Genomic DNA, 21,681 nt, shown 5'->3' with positions numbered 1-21,681 from the left:
TTTGTCAACACTCTAGAGTTCAAATTTATTTCCGATGAAATTTGTGCAAATGATATCTTGGACGAGTACGACATTGGCTTTGGTTGGTTAAAAAACATGGCCCCCAGTGAGCGGGGTATTTTGCCTTATATTGCTATAGTAGAATCGTGTTAACACTAAAGGGGCCACGTGTGTTGTAAGATCATCATGAAACTTGGTGAAAAGATTTTTCCCATTGATATCTTGGACGAGTTCGAAAATGGTTTCGGTTGGTTGAGAAACACTGATGTCAGGGGTCGGAGCTTGTTTCTTTATATGGCTATAGTAAAATCTTGTAACACTATTGATTTCACATTTATTGTCCGATCTTCATGAAACTTGGTAGGAAGATTTGTCCGATTGATAACTAGGACGAGTTCGAAAATGGTTTCGGTTGGTTGAAAAAACATGGCCGCCTGGGGGGGGGCATTTGTCCTGATATGGCTATAGTAAAAAGACTTGTACACACTCTAAAAGTCACCATTATAGTCCAATCATCATGAAACTTTGTCAGAACATTTGCTCTTATGATAGCTAGGACGAGTCTGACAATGGTTCAGGTCTGTTGAAAACCATGACCGTCTTGGGGCGGGGCATTTTTCCTTATATGGCTTTTGTAAAACCTTAACACTTTAGTGGCCACATGTATTGTCCGACCATCATGAAACTTGGTCAGAACATTTTTGCCAATGATATCTTGGACGAGTTCGAAAATGGTGTCAGTTTCTTGACAAACCTTCCCACAAAGGGGCTTGGCATTTTTCCTGGCTATATTTGGCTTTAGTAAAACCTTGTGAAAACTAGTTATATTTATTGTCCAATCATCATGAAACTTTTTCAGAACATTTGTTTTAATGATATCTTGGATGAGTTCGAAAATAGTAACTGTTGTCGAAAAATATGGCCGCCAGGGGGGGGGGGGGCGAGGAAGTTATCATTATATGGCTATAGCAAAACCTTGTTAAAACCGCAAAAGTTGCATTCATAGTTCACTCTTCATAAAATTTGGACAGAACATTTGATCTGATGCTATCTTGGGCTGCACAGAACACGTCAGTTCCTTTTTATATATCAGCAACGTTGGGACTTTCAGGCCCGCTTGTGTATGTTTATGTGTGAATTGTCTGAAATTTATGTTAGAAAATTTCAAAAAACTCCGACGACAAATAAAGAAATAATGCAGAAAATCATTATATATTAAGATCATCCATCGTAGATAAAAATGAATTCTGTTCACAACTTGTACAGAAATTAAAAGTGTCATGAACCCAATACGTCTTGAATGGCTGACACTGATTATCATTTTGTATTTTAATACCGACTCAATCGTTTCGACCAGCTGCATTGACTTATTTCTCCATTTGATAAGTTATAATTTTATTTTGTATCCACTTTTCGAGTGAAGAAAATTCCATTGATCAGTGTTGACAGCCTGTCTGGTCCAACTCGAGCCACTCCTGCAAAGTGTTGAATATCATTAAAACACAACCAGCATTTCGATTGCACATCAATATAGTGTGTATTTCATGGGGTTGCTGAATACCAAAAAGTTTGAGTATACATTTTTCGTCCGACACTATTCACTATTTAATGTGTTTTTCGGTATATCCCTGATCCTTTCTAGGAGGTTTATATGAAAGGAGCGTTTTGTTATTTATGTACTATGTATACTTGCATTAACAATAAAATATATTTTTCTTTTGTTTCAGTTATATCTTATTTGTCAGCAATCATGTCGGACCGAAGTTTTGAAGCCAATTCGTTTGGAAGTCGACCAAGAACTCGGGGAATTGCGGCTTACGAAATGTTTGCACATGGTGATAGAGGTAAATCGCATTTGACTCAAGATTAAGTGCATTTTGATTTATGTTGATGAATTTATTTAGCTCGCCTGAGCACAATATGCACATGGTGAGCTTTTGTGACCGCCTTTTGTCCGTCGTCTGTCATCCGTCGTCCACAGTTGCCTTGTTAACACTATATAGGCCACATTTATTGTCCAATCTTCATGAAATTTGGTCAGAAGATTTGTGACAATAATATCTTGGACACGTTTGAAAACTGTTCCGGTTTGTTGAAAAACACGGCCGTCAGGGGGCGGGGCATTTTTCCTTTTATGGCTATAGTTAAACATTTTTAACTCTCTAGAGGCCACATTTATGTTCTGATCATCATGAAACTATGTCAGAAGATTTGTCCCAATAATATCTTGGACGAGTTCGAAAATGGTTCCGGTTGCTTGAAAAACATGGCCGCACGGGGGGGGGGGGGGCGGGGCCTTATATGGCTACATATTGCGATATATACGGCTATAGTAAAACCTTGTTAACCCTCTAGAGGCAATATTTATTGTCCAATCTTTATAAAACTTGGTCAGAAGATTTGTCCCAATAATATATTGGATGTGTTCGAAAATGGTTCCGGTTTGTTGAAGAACATGGCTAGTTATCCTTATATGGCTATAGTAAACCAATGTTAACACTCTAGAAGTCACATTTATAGTTCAATTTTTATGAAACTTGGTCAGAACATTTTTTCTAATATTATCTTGCACTTATAATATCAGGCATTCTTGTTTACTTGTTTATGGTATTTATGCAATTAGAAGTTAATAGGCCTACTATTGTCGCTCAATGGATCAACGCTCGCTGACTGTGGCATCGTCTAAGTTAGTTTTTCATTGTCCATGGCTTTAAATATAGCAATTATATATTTTGTTTCAAAACCAACTCACTTATAATGTGAATTGTATCCGAAAGGCAGTTTTATCTTTGTTTTTTCAATTCCAGTCGTGTCTAGTGTTTATTTTTATGTAGGATCTATTTTGGTTTTGTTGTTATATTTCTCAATACAAATCTTGATTGTTTAAAATACCTACATTGGCATTTAGGGTGTTTAGTATCTGATGCTCACTCTGACATTTGTTGAAGTTAAGCTTTGCATCGTTATCATGTTTCGTCCGTCGGGTGGCGTTTTTGACTTGCTTGGACACGCTAGCAGCCACGTGAATGGCTTAATGTGTAATAAACTAGGTGAGACTATGTGTTCCTCTTTGTTGATTGATTTTGAAACTGTTTTATGTGGACGTGAGATAGTTTAAATTGAAAACTATCGGTTTTCCATACATAACTGTATATAACACACGGATACTTTTATTTAAAGAAACGCTGTAAAAGCGTTCATTTGTTTGTTTCACAGAACAACTTTTTTAAATGTTATAAACAAAACGAATACTATTTATGCTAAGATGTTGATACGTATACAACACTAGTAAAAGGTAAACATTGTTCACCATTTTCTAATTAAAGGTCCGATGATTGATTTGCAATTAGTACGACACAACAGAATAACTGCAAGAGAATACAATCGTATGTGGGAACACGTTCTGGCGCTGTTCACCTTGCAGGGCAGTCGGCTGACATCTGAGGCCCTTCGAATCCTTGTGAATGGTACTTACCATACTTTCATATATGTTCTCGAACCAAACAGTTTAATTTGTGTTTAACTGCATGTCCAAATGCATTCAAAAACGTCGCCGTGGTGTAATGGATATGGTGTCCGCCTAGCGACCGGGAGGTCACGGGTTCGATCCCCAACGTGGGAGCGTTCTTTAAAACTCCCCCAAAGACACAAAGTACTGGTTCTAGGCCCAGGAAACGGACTCGAGAGCGTTTATATAAGTCATAGGCTTTCAATGCAATCGAGCTAAAATAAATAGGTTTAAACTAAATGCATTCAAACTTCTGCCATGTCGGTTCGTTCTTCATGCTTTTATATTTTTTTGAAGACAAAGATTTGCCAAATGTGATACACTATAACTGAATACTTCGTAGGCGTCCTCCACTAAATATATCCATATATATAATGTAACTTAGGAAATTGTCACCAGAGTAAGATACGATATAATGAACTCTCCACTTTTGTTTGGAATTAACCACAGGCTGGATGTTGAAATAATTGTCTCAATATTTTTCTGTTTCTCAAGAATTGATTTGTTTTCTATCGATGTTGCTCAAGTGCTTCTGCTCATATGAAAAACTTCAATGTCTTTCCGTAAAAAACCTTCATAAATTATTAGGTATTGTTTTCAATTATTTGACACAAAAAATGACGTCTTAGTTAGAGCTCAATGTCAACGCATAGTCTCCACTATGCATACCGTCTAAACTCGAGAAAGGATTTAAATATTAAGCCACCATATTACTCTCCGCGCCTAAAGTACATCTCCCGTGCTCGCCTGCCAAGGTTACAATGTAAATACCTATATACATTCCGCTGCATATGTCCCAAACGCATGACTAAGAGTTTATATGATGTGAGATTATTAATATAAAATTTCGAATTGTAACTACGAGCTCGTTTGTCGAAAATGTATGTGTCGATTGAAACCAAAATTACATACTTTACTGAATATTGTCTTTTTGAGAATGGTGGTAATTATGTGGCATAATGGAAGAGTATGGAGATGTAATGCCATTAATTTGCTTAGGATATTTATTGTAGTATTAAAGTTCAAAAGAGCACAACTTTGCGAGCAATTCGAGAAATTTCGTGATTGCCCTTTGTGCTATGTCTGTCTTACGTTGACCCTCTTCAACATTAAGGTTTAGAACACTAAAGAGGCAACATATATTGCTGTGGTCAGAATACTATATCAGTATTGAGGTAAACTTCTGAAACTGCAGTACAGTACGCAGGGCGTTTTTCTTGACTTCGGTTAAAGGACATGGCCTTCAGTTCTGGGTGAAACAAATATCGACAGAATTGAAAAAAAGGGAAGAAATTTCCCAAAATTAGCGTGAAATTTGGGGAAAATTGCATCATATAAAATATATTCGCGTAGAAGAAGGGGCATTTTTTTTGGGACAAGGGGCCTATATAAAACCCTTGCTAAAGAAGGAAAAAAAGTCATGGTAAGCATATGGTAACTCGCGTAACAGAGTGACTAGTATTGTTATCCCCCGCCAGAGGCGGAGGGATATTGTTTTGGCGTTGTCCGTACGGCTCTCCGGCTGTCCGTCCATCCATCCGTCTGTCCGGCACTTTTGTGTCCGGAGCCATATCTTGGAAATGCTTTGGCGGATTTCATTGAAACATCGTATGAGTATATATATGCATAAGAGGATGATGCACGCCAAATGGCATTGTACACCATCTGTTAAAACCAGAGTGATGGCCCTTTGTATTTTGAAAAAATGCTTTTTACTATAGGCACTTTTGTGTCCGGAGCAATATCTTGGAAGTGCTTTGGCGGATTTAATTGAAACTTGGTATGAGTATATATATGGATAAGAGGATGATGCACGCCAAATGGCATGGCAGATGTTGTGTTTACTCTGCAACACTCTGAAAATTAGGTGTATATAAACATTGAATGTTTTTGTTGAAAACGCACGACTTATTAATTCACCTAAATAAATTTTGAAGGCTCAAGAACCTTCCTCTGTCTTAGTTTTGAATGATTGTCCTCCGTCCGTCCATCTGTCAGTATGTTCATCCGTCCGATTTATGGCCCTTTGTATCTTGAAAAAATGCTTTTTACTATAGGCACTTTTGTGTCCGGAGCCATATCTTGGAAGTGCTTTGACGGATTTCATTGAAACTTGGCATTAGTATATATATGCATAAGAGGATAATGCACGCCAAATGGCATTGTATACCATCTGTTAAAAACAGAGTAATGGTCCTTTGTATCTTGAAAAAATGCTTTTTACTATAGGCACTTTTGTGTCCGGAGCCATATCTTGGAAGTGTTTTGGCGGATTTCATTGAAACTTGTAATGAGTATATATCCCCCGCCAGAGGCGGAGGGATATTGTTTTGGCGTTGTCCGGCTCTCCGTCCGGCCGTCCGTCCGTCACTTTTGTGTCCGGAGCCATATCTTGGAAGTGCTTTGGCGTACCATCTGTCAGTATGTTCATCCGTCCGATTTGCACCCATCCTCAAACAAAGCATATGTTGCGGGGGATATCAATTCTACGAATTTGCTTGTTGATATGACGTCGGGTTTCAAATTTGAGGATACCGGGGTGAAAGCAACATTCAATGGACAGCGTGTTTCCTCCACCTACAGTTGTCTCTTGTCGGACAGTTGTTTATGTTGGGATTAGTATGTATGTACACATCATTCTGATAAAACAACTGACCAAGCAAATATGTGAGTTTATCCAACGTAGTTATTATATGTTCGGAAAATTGTTAAAGGTAACGACTCTCCAAAATGAGAATAACAACGATATATCAGGTGAGTAGCTTAAGGCCATATCCGTGCTTTCGTTTTGGTCATGTCGTTGACCGGACAAGCGATCGCAAATCCCACGCCGGTTTCTATTTATTTCGTTGTTTTCCAATTATGTATTTTCTTTATTTGTATATTATTTTTTAATGTATCAAGTATGCTTAAGGATATGCCTTGATATGATAATAGTATAGGTTCATATTAAATCTTTCAATTTAAGTTAACTGTTTATGGTATATTGTTTTATACTGTTAAACCAACGATTGTAGTTCACGAAAAAGCAACTTTACAAACGATAAATATCATTTGTTAGCATATAGATCACGTTGGATGTTGTTAAATATTATCGTGTTTTGTAGCTGAGGACATACATGTTAGAGCCATTCGAGCGGAATTCAGAAGTTATATATCTCTTTTACAAAACGACGATGACCGATATTCAATGGAATTCGAAAGAGATACCGAAATATCTGAGCTTACCAGAGGTAATCAGATTAATTTTCTCGACACTTAAGTTATATTGAATTGGTAATACCAAGAACCGAATAGTTCGAGATATGCTACGCCCACGTTCGTCAATAATAGCAGAATGCGTTGGTCAAGGTTCGCGTGAAATAATTGCATAACTGTTGTAGCTACTACATGAATTAATTTTAAACCGCATGTCTTTGGTCGGGATCAGTATATGACACAAGCCCATTCCTTAAACGTACGATTTAACAGAAAACTGTATTCTTAATCGATCAGTAACTGTGCAGCATCTGCATATTTCTCTATCTTTTACCGATTTTTTTTTCTAACGAGCCATCATTTTAGCAAGGTTAATTATTTAAATCATATTTAACCTTAATTTAAAACAACTCAGATTAAAGCCTTTCTCTAATACTAATTCGGGTTAAGTATTACTTGAAAGATCATATTTCTATCAAAACACCGGAGATTCTCTTTTTTTTAATTAACAAAGGTCCTCGGCATCATCGTGAGTCGTAATTATCTAGACCTCTCGATGACATGAAATGTGTGAAATGCAGAATAATGATCCCATTTGAAGTAAAATCTTTTGAAAGATGTATGCATGTGCATGCTGAATATATTCAGACGAACCCGTTGATGTGTATTATTGTGTTACGTCATCGACGCAGATGTATGCATGTACATGCTGAATATATTCAAACGAACCCGTTGATGTGTATTATTGTGTTACGTCATCGACGCAGAATTCTAATTTTTGATTTCGCAGAATTATACAACTTTTGCTCTTTGCAAAGCATGTTGTTTGTTCTCCACGTTCTTAAATACACTTCATTTATTTGTAACGTTTAGCATTTCTTCACATTACGAATATTTTTTTCGATATCTATAAAAATGTTTTAGCTGAAACAATAACTGTGTTGGACCATGTGTGAACTATGATAATTGGAGGTGAATGTTTTAACATTTATAGCCGTTATAAGTTCACGTTTTACCTTTATTACAATTATTATTTTATATCTTTAGTTGGCAGTCATGATTACAATTGACACACATGATCCTTTGGTGGCCCTTTCAGTTTTGGAAATGTTTTAATAGGCGAAAAACTTGATGAGGGGTGGTCACTGGTCAGGCACATTTATATTTATTTTCAGCCACCATGGGTATAGGTTTACACACTTACTATATATTCATCAATTCTCTTGCGATATATATCAGCCTGATTTATTTCTGTTTGTTTGCCCACGGAATATTTGTTATGGTTTTCTATCACAAGGCATGGCATTTGTTAGCGTTCAACGTATTAGGATGGCAATCGTGTAGAAATGGTATATCGCTTATAAAAAACCCTCATACATATGCTTAATTTTACTAAATAAGCAATGAAGTTACTTTTATGATGGGTTTTGTGTCTTAATCTGACATCTCAATAAAACCTCCTATACAAATTATATAAAACATTGTCTTTAAAAAATATTATCTTATACATTATATCACAGTTGTCAATAAAATAAAATCCAGTTGAAACGGTTCTTTGATGGACAAACAGCTATTAATCAATATGTCTTTACCTTTTTCCCTTTGTGTTTAAAGCAACGTTTTAAATATTTCCCTTAATACAAATTTCGTATACAGCATTAAAAAGCGTTCTATTTGTTTGCATGTTTCATTTTTGATTAAATATGAAAATAAACTTTACACGTGAAATGTTTAAATTGTGTCATTATGGATTATAATAACAAGTTATTTTATTTTGAGTTATGATCTTATTAAATTAATTTACTATTATATGTTATGGTTCCATTTGTAAAAAAAACATCTTTCAGAATGTTACATGTTTAGGTGACTTGATTTAAGAAAGGATTATCCAATGATGTTTTCTTGTAGAAATAAAAAGATAACGGTATTATTTGGTATCAATCAAATTATAGGTTGTATACAACTGTTTTTCTTAATGCCCTGTTAGGATCCACAACTTCTTATGTAGGCTAGGATCTGCGGCTGAAATGAGATATTTAAAAGCTTTGTTTCTTATTCATATTACTCAATTGCCGACACTGACTGAACACTCATTCGGTAGAATATTATATTTGATATCGGCAACGTTTGTTCATTTAATCAAATTTGAATGAAATGTATGGACTTGAAAAGCAGTCTTGATCAACAATTTAAATAAGAATGTGATTTTTTTATCATAAGTATAATTAGCAAACTTCAAGCGCAAACATATTTATTTCAGTTAAAGGCATCGGAGAGGCAGACTTAATTGCACGCAGAGCAGACATGCAATCGCCATTGAGAGGTATTAAGTACCAAATTTAACAGTTTCCTTTTAAAACAAACATTTATGTGCAGTATGCAATTTATGATTAAGTGAATGTTGACATAAATAAATTACATTAAAAACCGTTAAAAGAATAGTATAAACGATAAATACTGGCTTTAGAGGGTTCTCTTATTGGGAATGCACAAACTTACTACACACGCAGTTACTAATGGATCAACTAAATACCACTGTTCCTTAAAATAAAACAAAAACAACATATTTTATAATAAAGTACGAAAAATAAACAAGTTCTTGCTCAACAATTTGTATTTATTATGCCCCCCTTCGAAGAAGAGGGGGTATATTGCTTTGCACATGTCGGTCGGTCTGTCGGTCGGTCGGTCTGTCGGTCGGACGGTCCGTCCACCAGGTGTTTTCCGGATGATAACTCAAGAACGCTAAGGCCTAGGATCATGAAACTTCATAGGTACATTGATCATGACGCGCAGATGACCCCTTTTGATTTTGAGGTCACTAGGTCAAAGGTCAAGGTCACTGTGACCCGAAATAGTAAAATGGTTTCCGGATGATAATTCAAGAACGCTTATGCCTAGGATCATGAAACTTGATAGGTAGGTTGATCATTATAGATTTTCAGGTCACTAGATCAAAGGTCAAGGTCACGGTGACCCGAAATAGCAAAATGGTTTCCGGATGATAACTCAAGAACGCTTATGCCTAGGATCATGAAACTTGATAGGTACATTGATCATAACTCGCAGATGACCCCTATTGATTTTGAGGTCACTTGGTCAAAGGTCAAGGTCACGGTGACCCGAAATAGTAAAATGGTGGCCGGATAATAACTCAAGAACGCTTATGCCTAGGATCATGAAACTTAATAGGTTGATTGATCATGACTCGCAGATGCCCCCTATTGATTTTCAGTTCACTAGGTCAAAGGTCAAGGTCACGGTGACCCGAAATAGTAAAATGGTTTCCGAATGATAACTCAAGAACGCTTAGGCCTAGGATTATGAACCTTGATAGGTAGATGGACCATGACTCGCAAATGATCCCTATTGATTTTCAGGTCACTAGGTCAATGGTCAAGGTCACGGTGACCCGAAATAGTAAAATGGTATCCGGATGATAACTCAAGAACGCTTATGCCTAGGATCATGAAACTTGATAGGTAGATTGATCATGACTCGCAGATGACCCCTATAGATTTTCAGGTCACTAGGTCAAAGGTCAAGGTGACCCGAAATAGTAAAATGGTTTCCGAATGATAACTCAAGAACGCTTATGCCTAGGATCATGAACCTTGATAGGTGGATTGAACATGACTCGCAAATGATCCCTATTGATTTTCAGGTCACTAGGTCAAAGGTCAAGGTCACAGTGACCCGAAATAGTAAAATGGTATCCGGATGATGACTCAAGAACGCTTATGCCTAGGATCATGAAACTTGATAGGTAGATTGATCATAACTCGCAGATGACCCCTATTGATTTTCAGGTCACAAGGTCAAAGGTCAAGGTCACGGTGACCCGAAAAAGTAAAATGGTTTCCGGATGATTACTCAAAAACGCTTATGCCTAGGATCATGAAACTTGATAGGTAGTTTGATCATGACTGGCAGATGCACCCTATTGATTTTCAGGTCACTAGGTCAAAGGTCAAGGTCACGGTGACCCGAAATAGCAAAATGGTTTCCGGATGATAACTCAAGAACGCTTAGGCCTAGGATCATGAAACTTCATAGGTACATTGATCATGACTGGCAGATGACTCCTATTGATTTTCAGGTCAAAGGTCAAGGTCACGGTGACCCGAAATAGCAAAATGGTATCTGGATGATAACTCAAGAATGCTTATGCTTAGGATCATGAAACTTGATAGGTAGATTGATCATGTCTCGCAGATGACCTCTATTTATTTTCAGGTCACTAGGTCATAGGTCAAGGTCACAGTGACCCGAAATAGTAAAATGGTTTCTGGATGATAACTCAAGAAAGCTTATGGCTAGGATCATGCAACTTCATAGGTAGATTGATCATGACTCGCAGATGACCCCTATTGATTTTCAGGTCACTAGGTCAAAGGTCAAGGTCACAGTGACAAAAAACATATTTACAAAACGGCTGTCACTACAACTGAGAGCCCATATGGGGGGCATGTATGTTTTACAAACAGCCCTTGTTTAACCTTTTGATCTACTTCGACCGCACCGTTCAGCTCAGTTGGTAGAGCTCTGGGGGTAATCCTTGTACGAGTTTACGCCCATACAATTTCGAATACTTAAATTTTCAGCTTAAAATGAATATTCTAAATTTTAATCTTAGAAGATTGCTTTGCACATTTGGTGAAACATTAACCACATGAAACATGCAATCTATCCATTCAATTATTGTGATAAACATTTATTTAAAGACTATGAATGCAATTTATAGATATGCAAGTTATGACGTTAAACTTACATTAGGCTTTTATTTTCATTTGTTGCAATTTGTTTAATAAACTAAATTTCTTCTGACTTTTTCTGTTAGTGTAATAAACTATCTTAGAAATAATCTGAAAATAGTTGTATTTGTTTCTTTAAATCTTGGAAAGATTTGCCGCAGTCTAAAACGTTTAGAATTTTCTTAGCAAATGTATAATTAATTTAACGTTTTGGTTGCAAACAATCAATCCACCATTTACTGAAGCTGCACTTGTATGCGACTTCTACGATGTAATATTTCATATTCTTGCAATTCTGTGTGAAAATATGTGTTAATTATTTTAGCTAAAGCAAAGATAAGTATTAATAATCCGACTTTAAACATTTGAATTCCCTCAAATACGCCAGTAAAATACAAAATTTACATGTTGTTACATTCATAAATATATTGATCTTTCAATTCAAGTAGTTAACACGTTCTTGATTTATTTCTAAGCATTTTGATTTTCGTTAAAATATGTACCTGCTGATTTTCGATGGAATTGTGTCGTTTTATTTTACATATCATCCACTGTTCTACCGCGATTTTCTTTCTTCGTAATACGGAGTGCAATACCATCAATCAGCAAAACACTTTTTTGTGTCTTAAACCCCACTGAACAGAACATAAATGCAATAAGCTGCAGAACTCTCGTCTGTGGCCTTTGTTGTTGTCTATTATCGAAATGCCTTCCGTTATTAAATTATCCGCATTATCAGCGTGACATCGCGAGCAAGTTTAAAAATCACTCAGATCGAACAAAGCATATCTAAACCGACCTTTGTTTACTCTAAATTTGCCAAATTTACCTTGTTCACACTCTCACTCAAATTGTTATTATCGTATCATCTTGTTGACAATGTTTAAAGGCATATAGCCCGACTGTGTTTTGTGAAAGGCTTGCACTCTTGAGTTCACATTTGTACATAAATCAGCATGCACATTACTCAACACGTTGCTTGTACTTATATCTTGGCCAGGTTGGAAAATTTGTTTTTGTTCCTTTGTAAAAACAACTGTCAGAGGCAGGGCTAGTTTTACTTAAATGACGGTAACGCGCATGTGAAAGCTCGAGAAGTAATGGGACATCTCGACTTAGTTAAAAAAACGTTTGATTTCTTTACAAAAAAACATTATATGTCGAGAGAGTCATAACAGATCTACCCTTATTCTTTCGAACTCTGTAAAACTTGTTTTGTTTGCTTGATCTAATGAAACCAAACCACTCTGTGTGCTTGTGTTGGTTTAAAAAAAACAATTATTAAGAAACTACACGACTGTGGCTATTGCAACCAAAATAGTAGAAGCAGTTCTCAGTTATTTACAGAGAATTTCAAACTGATTTATTGACGTTAAAAATTTGTACTGAAAAAAAGAAAGTACATAATCTTGCATAAAGAGCAACGAATTAATTTATATACATAATGAAATGTTAAATTTAGATTTGTTGAAAACCAACAATAAGTGGGTACATTGTGCCATAGAAAACAATATTTGGCTGATGATCCGGTCTCACATTGGCTAAGGTTACTCATTACTCTACCTGATATGTTCGAGCTCAGCACTGCGATGGTTGAAATGATTAAGTTTAAAAAATATTGTTAAAATACCTGACCAATACCAAATGTTCAAGCAGAAACCGAACTCGAGTTTATGTATATGAAACAGATAATGAGTTTTTTTTTTACAAAAATAGCAATCTCTTTCATATGTTATAAGAAAAAACAGCACACACTCTGGTGTATTTATCGTGATATTGTTTATATTTATGCACATGACGCATGTTGCCATTGAAATACCTCATTTTTTTTAATTACTTAAGCTGTACCATGCTTATCTATTACTTTTATATATATCGTTAATGTTAAATTGTTCATATATCTTTTCTATTTCAGTCGCAACGAAAGTTGTCAACGTCCTGCTAAAAATGGAAACAACTAGAAGAGCGTTCAGCAGAACAATACAAGCGTTCGCTCGCATTCGGCAATGAGATCTTGAAAGTCAGAAAGTTCATAAAGTACGCTTATGATTATTCCATGTTTGACAATGCCATTTTATACGTTTGTTTATTATACCGACTTTTAGGAAAATTTTTCATATAAAAGAATTCTTATTCTTAAAGTTGTGATTATCTTCCTCAGTATAAATACAAAGCAGTTACAGTTAGACCCAGAGGTCTAATATTAAATTGTTAATAAATGTAGTTATTAAATGCCTAACTATAACAAAATGATGTTGATATTGTTTTAATGTGAATGAACAAAAACGGTGTGCCAAGTTGCTCATCTACTTTCTGTGATGTCAAATTCTGAAATCATTGTTGATTTCACGTGCTGTTGTAAAAGGCGAATGATAACGTCAATGGCGTAAAAATGACTGCTGCTGATCGTACGGTTCTGCTTAACGCAGACAGTTCGTTGGAACTATACGGCCAAAGTTATTATAAATAAATCAGAATTTATCCATGACATGTTAATAAAACGTTACGTGTAAAGAAGAAATGTATTTAATACGCGGGTTTTCTTAAACATTGTTGTTCCGGTATGAATGTAAGCTAAGAAACGCACCGATGACGTCCCTTGAGGTATAGTCATTTTTTTCCATATTTGTCTAATACAAATGAATTACAAACATAAAATGCATGCACTTTATACATTTTGCTATCATTCAATAGAAGTGCTTCCATTTCCTGTTATTCGAATTATACATGTTAAATATTATATATGGTTTACATGTATGTTAAAGAACGATTACAAAACGTCTATTTGTGCCATTTTCCCGTATAAGCACACCTTCGGAAGAAGTAGGGCATGGGCTAAGGTCATAGTCAAATACTGCCGAAGGTGTGCCTATAGGGACCAATAACAATCCATCATTAATATTTTTTTATTATTTGTCAAACCCCGTATACTGTGAATAGCTTTTATTTACAGTTTGCTAATTTATTTTGTGGCAAATTGTTTATTTACAATGATGTACATTTAACCAAATGCAAAATAACAGTGTTATTTAAATATGATTATGACATGTGTTTGTAATTTATCTTACAATTTGGTGTTTAAATAATGATCATACGTTCCAGATGAACCCATATGTGTTTCTTTCATATTAAATATGCAAATTACCATTGTGATGTCTTTATATAGTTCTTTCTTTATTTGTATACTTACTTTTCCTACTTTTTGTTAATGCAAAATACCATTGTATTGTCATTTATATGGTTAATTTCTCATTTTATACTTCTGCGTGAAGGTGTTATGTTTGAATTCCACTATCGGTTTTTCTATTAGTTGTTAGTCTGTTTTCCGCACTATATGTAAACGTTTGGAGCGAACTTCTTCCACATTTCTAAAGCGAATAAATTAAACGCAACAATTTTTTTTACCATGAATGTAAATGTGCAAATATATAAATATTTATCAGCAAGATATCCCTAGAATGGAACGTTTTGGTTCCTTTATATCAAGTATTTGATTGGAAAGTTTAGACAAAGGCAATCAATTCGCAACTAAAACACTCAAATGAATTAAACAGGGACACCTCATTGGAACAGTCAATTTAACGTATTATAGTATTTAAACTGGTTCATCATTTATTTGCCCAATGCTCCACACATTCATGTTTTATTTGACCTTCATTGAAGCGTTTGCAGAAATTTTTAGAAACTTTGACGATCCACTGACACATTCCCAAGCGATTGAATCGGTCCTTAAAAATGTCACGAATAAACTTTACAAATGTACGCAATGTTCTATACATCTTTTTATCACAAGTGATTCACCCATTCTAATGCGGGTTTTTTGTCTCGAATGTAATAGTTTTAGTTTTTGTATACTAGATTTTTTTATATATTTTGTTGTATAGTTATGTGTCATTAAATCCATTTTAAAATTGTGCATGTTAACTTCAAAAGTGCCTTCTGTCGGTTTCATTTGGTTTTGAAGTTGATGCCTAAATTTTATGCAGATAAATTCATTGTAATAATATTGTATAGAAGATTTGTATTCGGGGTTTTATGAACTTGATTACTGTGTAAGCTCGTCTTTGCAAAGAAAATGCGAGATGTTTTTACTCGCCCTGGTGTTGGTGTCCAAGCTAGGTTAAACATTTTTGGTTTCTACTTTTTAAAGAAATGGCTCGATGGAGTCATTTCTAGAGTGTGTGTGACCGTACGTCAGTTTGTCGGTGGATGCAATTTTGTCAAAGGAAATATTGCTTCACCTAAAGGAATGCAATTAAAATTGACCAGCATTGTGTATATCATACGAAGTTGAGCGTGTGTAGTTTGTATCATTGTGTGTTAAAAATGACCCGTATAAAACATAGATTTACAGTGTACTATTATCTCATTATAAATAACATCTTCAAATCTTCAATTTCAAACATGACATGTTTTGTTTGGTATATGACATCGTAAAGCGGCCCTCTATAAAGTTTCACTAAATCAAGATCCTGATTGGCAACAGCCATGGTGAAATTACGTTTAAAGAGACTTATAGCAAGATAACGTATAATGATTACTTCTGAACCGACCTTTTACCAAAGTGAATTTTATTGTTACAATTTGCTACATGTTTCGACAGTCGCCGACTGGGATGACAAGCTGTTGTGTTTTAGATGTACACATTTATTGTCACATAGTATTTTTCCTCGTATTTATATATGTTTTTGTTCAAAATTGTGTTTGTCGAATTCATTACCTGGGGATTTTGTTTGTGTTTGTTCACACTTTTTACATATCAGTGTCATAAAATGTGTTGTGTTGAAGAGATTAAATCCAGTACATTGTCGAGTTCGTTGTTTACTATGCTTGTAATCCAGTGTTTGTATTCTAAGAGCCAGATTTGTTTTCAGTTGTTATAGTTTACACACAAATTATTTAGGAGCGAATGTTGTTGACTATTTCATTTTAGATTATGCATTAAATGACAAATTTAGTGTCATAATCGTTCATGAACCGAGTGAATCGTCGGATCACTGTGCAATTAAATTTTCATTGATACCGATAACAAACGATTCAACTTCAACAAATATATTTCCGTATCCATTTACCTGTTGTCTAAGTTAACATGATATCAAAACGTGTCCATGGCAAACGACTTTCTAATAGGAGTTAAGATAAAACTGTGATACAATCGGATAGGCCGCATTCGTTTAACGCTGATTGCAAAAAAAACAGAGCACATATTTTAAAGAGCGAAGTTATTTTTTTTTACCAGCCAAATAATACAACGCGTTTAATTTTTATAGGCTGCGCGGTCGGACTACTTTTAAAAGAAAATATATAACTACTATAACATTGAGCAAATAAAAAAATTAAAAAATAAGTAAATAAGATTTTCAAAAATGTCGAAAAAAAACCCAAACATTAAGATATTGAAAGGCGGTAGTATAATACCAATATAAATGTAAATAAATGTTTAAATCACTTTAAACACATGTCCGCAACGCCAAACGAAACAAGTTTAAGAAATTGTAATGATTTAGATTCAGCTGACGGAAAAAATATTGGCACTATTGCTGGCTTATTTACGACTGCTGAAATGATTAAAACGATATCAGCATTGTCTCGAACTAAAAGCGCAGATTTAGACGGTAGTGTTGCGGAAATGTTGATTGATTGTACAAAATGTATTACTCTAAACCCAGTTAATATATTCAATTATTCAACTGTTAATCATGAGTCCTAAACAATAGGCTAATTTTTCAAAAAAGGGTTGTAAATTTATTCCAGAAAATGAAAGCGGGATAACTCTCGTGCATATTCTGGTAAAAATATTTCCCTTAACACAGCGCAACCGTCTTCATAATATGTGCGTAAATAAATCCTTTGAAATGAATGGTACTTTTGTTTTTGAAATAATCGTTTTACGTCTTACTGTACATTAATTCTTCAAAGGATCATGTACCATGTTAATGCGAATAATATAAAACTATAATAATGTGTCTTTGTAGACCATGAACAAGTATAAAGGTACTTTTAGTGATAATGCTCCATTTATTATAGTGACTCAGGTATCAGTTGAAAATGCTGATTATCCTTAAATGCATATATGCAAATGTAAAATCTTGTATAAAGTGTACAAGTTAAATGTCATGCTCAGAATTTGTTTATCTATCATAAGGAGTCAAGAAAGGTTGAAGATTGCCATCACTTGTATGTATTCTGTTAATAAACGACATGTCTGTACATTTGAGTTTCACAAACTACTTATAATATTTATCTATTTCATGTCAATGCGTTCCTGTATTTTTTTTCTAAAGTAAAAATATAGACATATCCACAAATAGGATTTCAATAGTAGCAATATTGAGATAGTAGATTTGTTCAGTACTTATGTGTTAAATTTGTATATATCGGCGCAGTTGAAGCATTGAATAAGCATACTCTAAAAGTAAAAAAAATCACCTTCTTTCGTTATTCAGTGGGGACATAATGAGATATTGAAACTAAATAACCTTTATTTCCACTCAAATGTTACACTTATGATCACGTATGGCTGCGAAGTATGGGGCATTAACGGTATGTCAGAGGTTGATTAATTACAATACAAATACTTGGGGTTCATAAACATACATCAGAAGCCGCTGTAAGAGGTGAACTTAGTCGCCTCCAATTGTCTGTCTTTTGTTCAGAATTAGCCCTCAACTAATTGTGTAAAATCTGGAGATCACAGCATAATTTAATTAATATAGTATTTCATACAATATAGTATTTCATACATTTACTCGTTTAAAATATTATATTTTTACATACATATTTTAATTAAATTGATATTGAAATTAATAAATGAACCAGTTATGGCCAATTGTACATATTTTCTGAGGTTGATAACTTATTATTAGAGTACCACAGACAGCATAATCTTGAATCAATGCAATGCGTAGCCAAGAAGAGATTTCGATTTTTGATGTCGATGGATGAATTCACTTAATAAAACGCTTTACATCGAAGGATGCCCATATATCTGTGATAGCTTTCTAATGTCGTCGGCAAACGCAGTAGTTTACAACATTAAACCCAGTGAAGAAGCTGGACTTGTTTGGGTCGTTCATAAGGGACTCTCTTGGGCATCGCCCCCAGAGAGGGGTTTTCGGAGGAAAACGTACTTAAAGCGTAATAGTGCAAAGAATGTATGTTATTTTGAATTAATTGACAAAATGCTTATTATTTACAAGTCCAAGGTTTTACAGAATTGCGTCATTACTATAATGCAATGCCATAAGCATATATTAGAATTGTGCTGTTTAGCGCGAAGCATAATCATAACACTCATTACCCCACATGGATGAATTCAGATATCTGCAATTATAAGCATTGTACAACCGGTTGTTGCGCAATTCAATAATCGCTTCCACAGATGCAATATCAAAAGTGCCTTTTGAAAAAAAAGCCGACCAAAATCGTAATATCCGTAGTATAAAACTTTGGATCACATTAATACAATGTGTAATTTCGTAGTAAACATTACTAGCCGTGATGTTCTGTGTGATACAATTTTTAAATGTCAAGCTCTCTTGAGTCTAAGATTGGTCTGCATGATTGGTTTTTTAAAATAACAATACATGCGTTGCGAATGATTCAAAATCGCCTAAAAGCAAAGGCCCCTAATTCAGACTCAGTTTTATGTTTAATAAGACATGTATGTACTTTACAATTTGTCGCAGCATACGTTGTCTCAGAATCGTGAACTGATACGGCAATTTAATTAATAAGGCTCGTGTCACTCTAAATAAAGGCCCTTAGGTAAAAGCCGTAGTTCAATATAAAATTCAATATGTAATCATAAGAATTTCGACTTGCACATCTCTGCCCAGCATCGGGCAGAAGCATGTACCTTTTGGAGATATGCAACATGGGCAACTATTGCAAGCCCATTAGGAAAACATAGTAGAGCAAGTTTAACAAAATAAATAGGACATTTACAAAGAGAAAATACTGTCAATTGATCTTACTATAGCATAACGGAAATTGTACACATGTTAACGTGTAATTATGTTGGCATTACATTAACATGAAATTTATTTATATGAAAGTACCATCCTCTTATGCTCAAACAATCTGCTTCAAGTCATCTTTACCATAATAAATCTTAGCCTTAGTTATTTTTATATATCGGTATTGGTGTCAATGTGTTGGGCTAAACATGACTTGATTGTCTTAAAGAACGATGTCATAAATTGATTAAAAACTTAACCGATAATTAAAGGGATCTTTTCACGCTTTGGTAAATTGACAAAATTGAAAAAAGTTGTTTCAGATCCGCAAATTTTCGTTTTAGTTTTGATATTTGTGAGGAAACAGTAATACTGAACATTTACCATGCTCTAATATAGTCATTATATGCATCTTTTGACGATTTTAAAACCTAAAAATTATAAAGCGTTGCAACGCGAAACGATTGAATAATTTGGAGAGTTCTGTTTTTGTCGTTAAATTTTGTGAAACTACGAAGATTGCTTATATAAGGTATAAAATACGTCAAGAATGTGTACTCGGCGGAATAGCTCAGTAGGCTAAAGCGTTTTTACTTCTGGACTCTGGCAGGACTCCAGGGGTCACTGGTTCGAAACCTGCTCCGGGCAATGTTCTTTTCCTTTTTTTAATTTTATTCTTGATTTTTTACTGGTGCTTTTACGAGCCAATGTTTACATTTATCAATATAAAGCATTTAATGAATAAGTTAAAAAATGCCAAAATCTGTGAAAAGGCCCCTTTAACAACTGATAAATGTCTAGGCTTTTCATATAGGTGTGTCATGAAAATATTTTTTTCCAGAATTATGTATTTAATCAAATTATATTTGCCATCTACGATGACTTTCTAAAGTTGTCAAATGAATTTATTTGTCAATTTGAAAGTATATTAAAGCCACACACCTTGAAATGAACTACATGGCATAGTAAATTTAAGTGCAAATAAGAAACATATTTTATCTATGCCACTTAGAATATATTTGGTGGTTACAAGGTAGAAATCCGTCTTTTTTGCGCTTTAAAACTTAAAAATAATCGCGTTTGTCGAAATGGACGTATACGTCTAGAAATCCTACTTTCGGTTTTAAAAGCGGTACCGTTTGAAAAATAATAAATTACTTGCTTACTAGGCTTTAGATTTACTTTTTTCTTTTCCAATTATAATATATCTGGTGGTTACAAGGTAGAAATCCGTCTATTTTGCGCTTTAAAACTTAAAAATAATCGCGTTTGTCGAAATAAAAATACGTATAGAAAACCTACTTTCGGTTTTAAAATAAATAAAAAATAAATAAATTACTTGCTAACTATGCTATAGATGTAATGACACTTTTGCACACTTTCAAATTGCATCTATATGTATTGATTAACATGTATTTTATTTCAAGGTGTGTGGCTTTAACACAATTCAATACTAAAACTATTTATTGTATAAATGCTTTCATATCTTGTTCATTGAATGCTGGAAAAGTAATATTGTTTTTCAATATTGTTAGTGTTCGGTGAGTGTAGATTCCATCTTTACTATTTATGTTTTCAGTCAAGTATGCTTTTCCAAATGCGAACGGTTTAAAACATGTCGGTATATATACATATTGTTATTATTTTATCGTATTATTTAATTTTGAAATTAATAAATTAATAAATGTATCGTATTACAAAAATCACACATACATAAACTATTTTAATGAAATAACATGTTTAACTTTTTTCTTAAAATATCATTTCTTAGCATTACCATAAATATCATAACGTGCTTGTAATTATTTTTTTATTCGTGTTGACTCTGCCATATTTTGCTAATTACAGAGTAATAACACAAAAATGTGCACATTGAAGTCTTACAAAATAAGCGAAACAGTGGGTTTTGGGTTGCATGGTCCAAGTTTACAAAAGGATCGAAGAATATAAAACGTGTCGTTTCTAAATGAGTAGATTTTAGGGTAATCGTGACATTTTGATCAACAATTTTAAAGCTCTGTCTTCTTATTTAATAACCACAAAATAAACGGAGCACTCCTATACAAATAATTATGAGAACTAAACTGAACTAATTTACAACTTCATTGACGCATATTAACAATGTTTTGAATCTCATTCATAAAACAATCAAGGTCAACAATTTATCGTTATTTACTCGCTTCTTGTTTAGCAAAATAATACACATCGCATACGTTACAATTGAAAGATTCAGCAGTCAGTGAACAGAAATAATTGAGATTTC

General features: G+C 34.3%; 1 protein-coding gene across 3 annotated transcripts in view; it reads left to right on the top strand.

Moving 5' to 3' along the window:
• Window positions 1–16,217, top strand: part of LOC127867217 (uncharacterized) — an 84,850-nt gene extending 68,633 nt beyond the window's left edge. For 2 of the 3 annotated variants that reach the window (XM_052408263.1, XM_052408264.1), the window contains exons 2-6: window positions 1,728–1,844; window positions 3,327–3,467; window positions 6,616–6,741; window positions 8,967–9,029; window positions 13,376–16,217. In XM_052408263.1, the coding sequence (XP_052264223.1) occupies window positions 1,728–1,844; window positions 3,327–3,467; window positions 6,616–6,741; window positions 8,967–9,029; window positions 13,376–13,470 (542 nt within the window). In that variant the 3' untranslated portion in view covers window positions 13,471–16,217. The remainder of the gene's footprint in view (window positions 1–1,727; window positions 1,845–3,326; window positions 3,468–6,615; window positions 6,742–8,966; window positions 9,030–13,375) is intronic. The other variant, XM_052408265.1, reaches the window with a different exon arrangement.
• Window positions 16,218–21,681: the final 5,464 nt, after the last annotated feature.

The sequence above is a fragment of the Dreissena polymorpha genome, chromosome 2, assembly GCF_020536995.1.
Source record: "Dreissena polymorpha isolate Duluth1 chromosome 2, UMN_Dpol_1.0, whole genome shotgun sequence".
Lineage (NCBI taxonomy): Eukaryota > Metazoa > Mollusca > Bivalvia > Myida > Dreissenidae > Dreissena > Dreissena polymorpha.
Note: the sequence above shows the minus strand (reverse complement) of the source record. Positions and strands in the feature narration are given on the sequence as shown.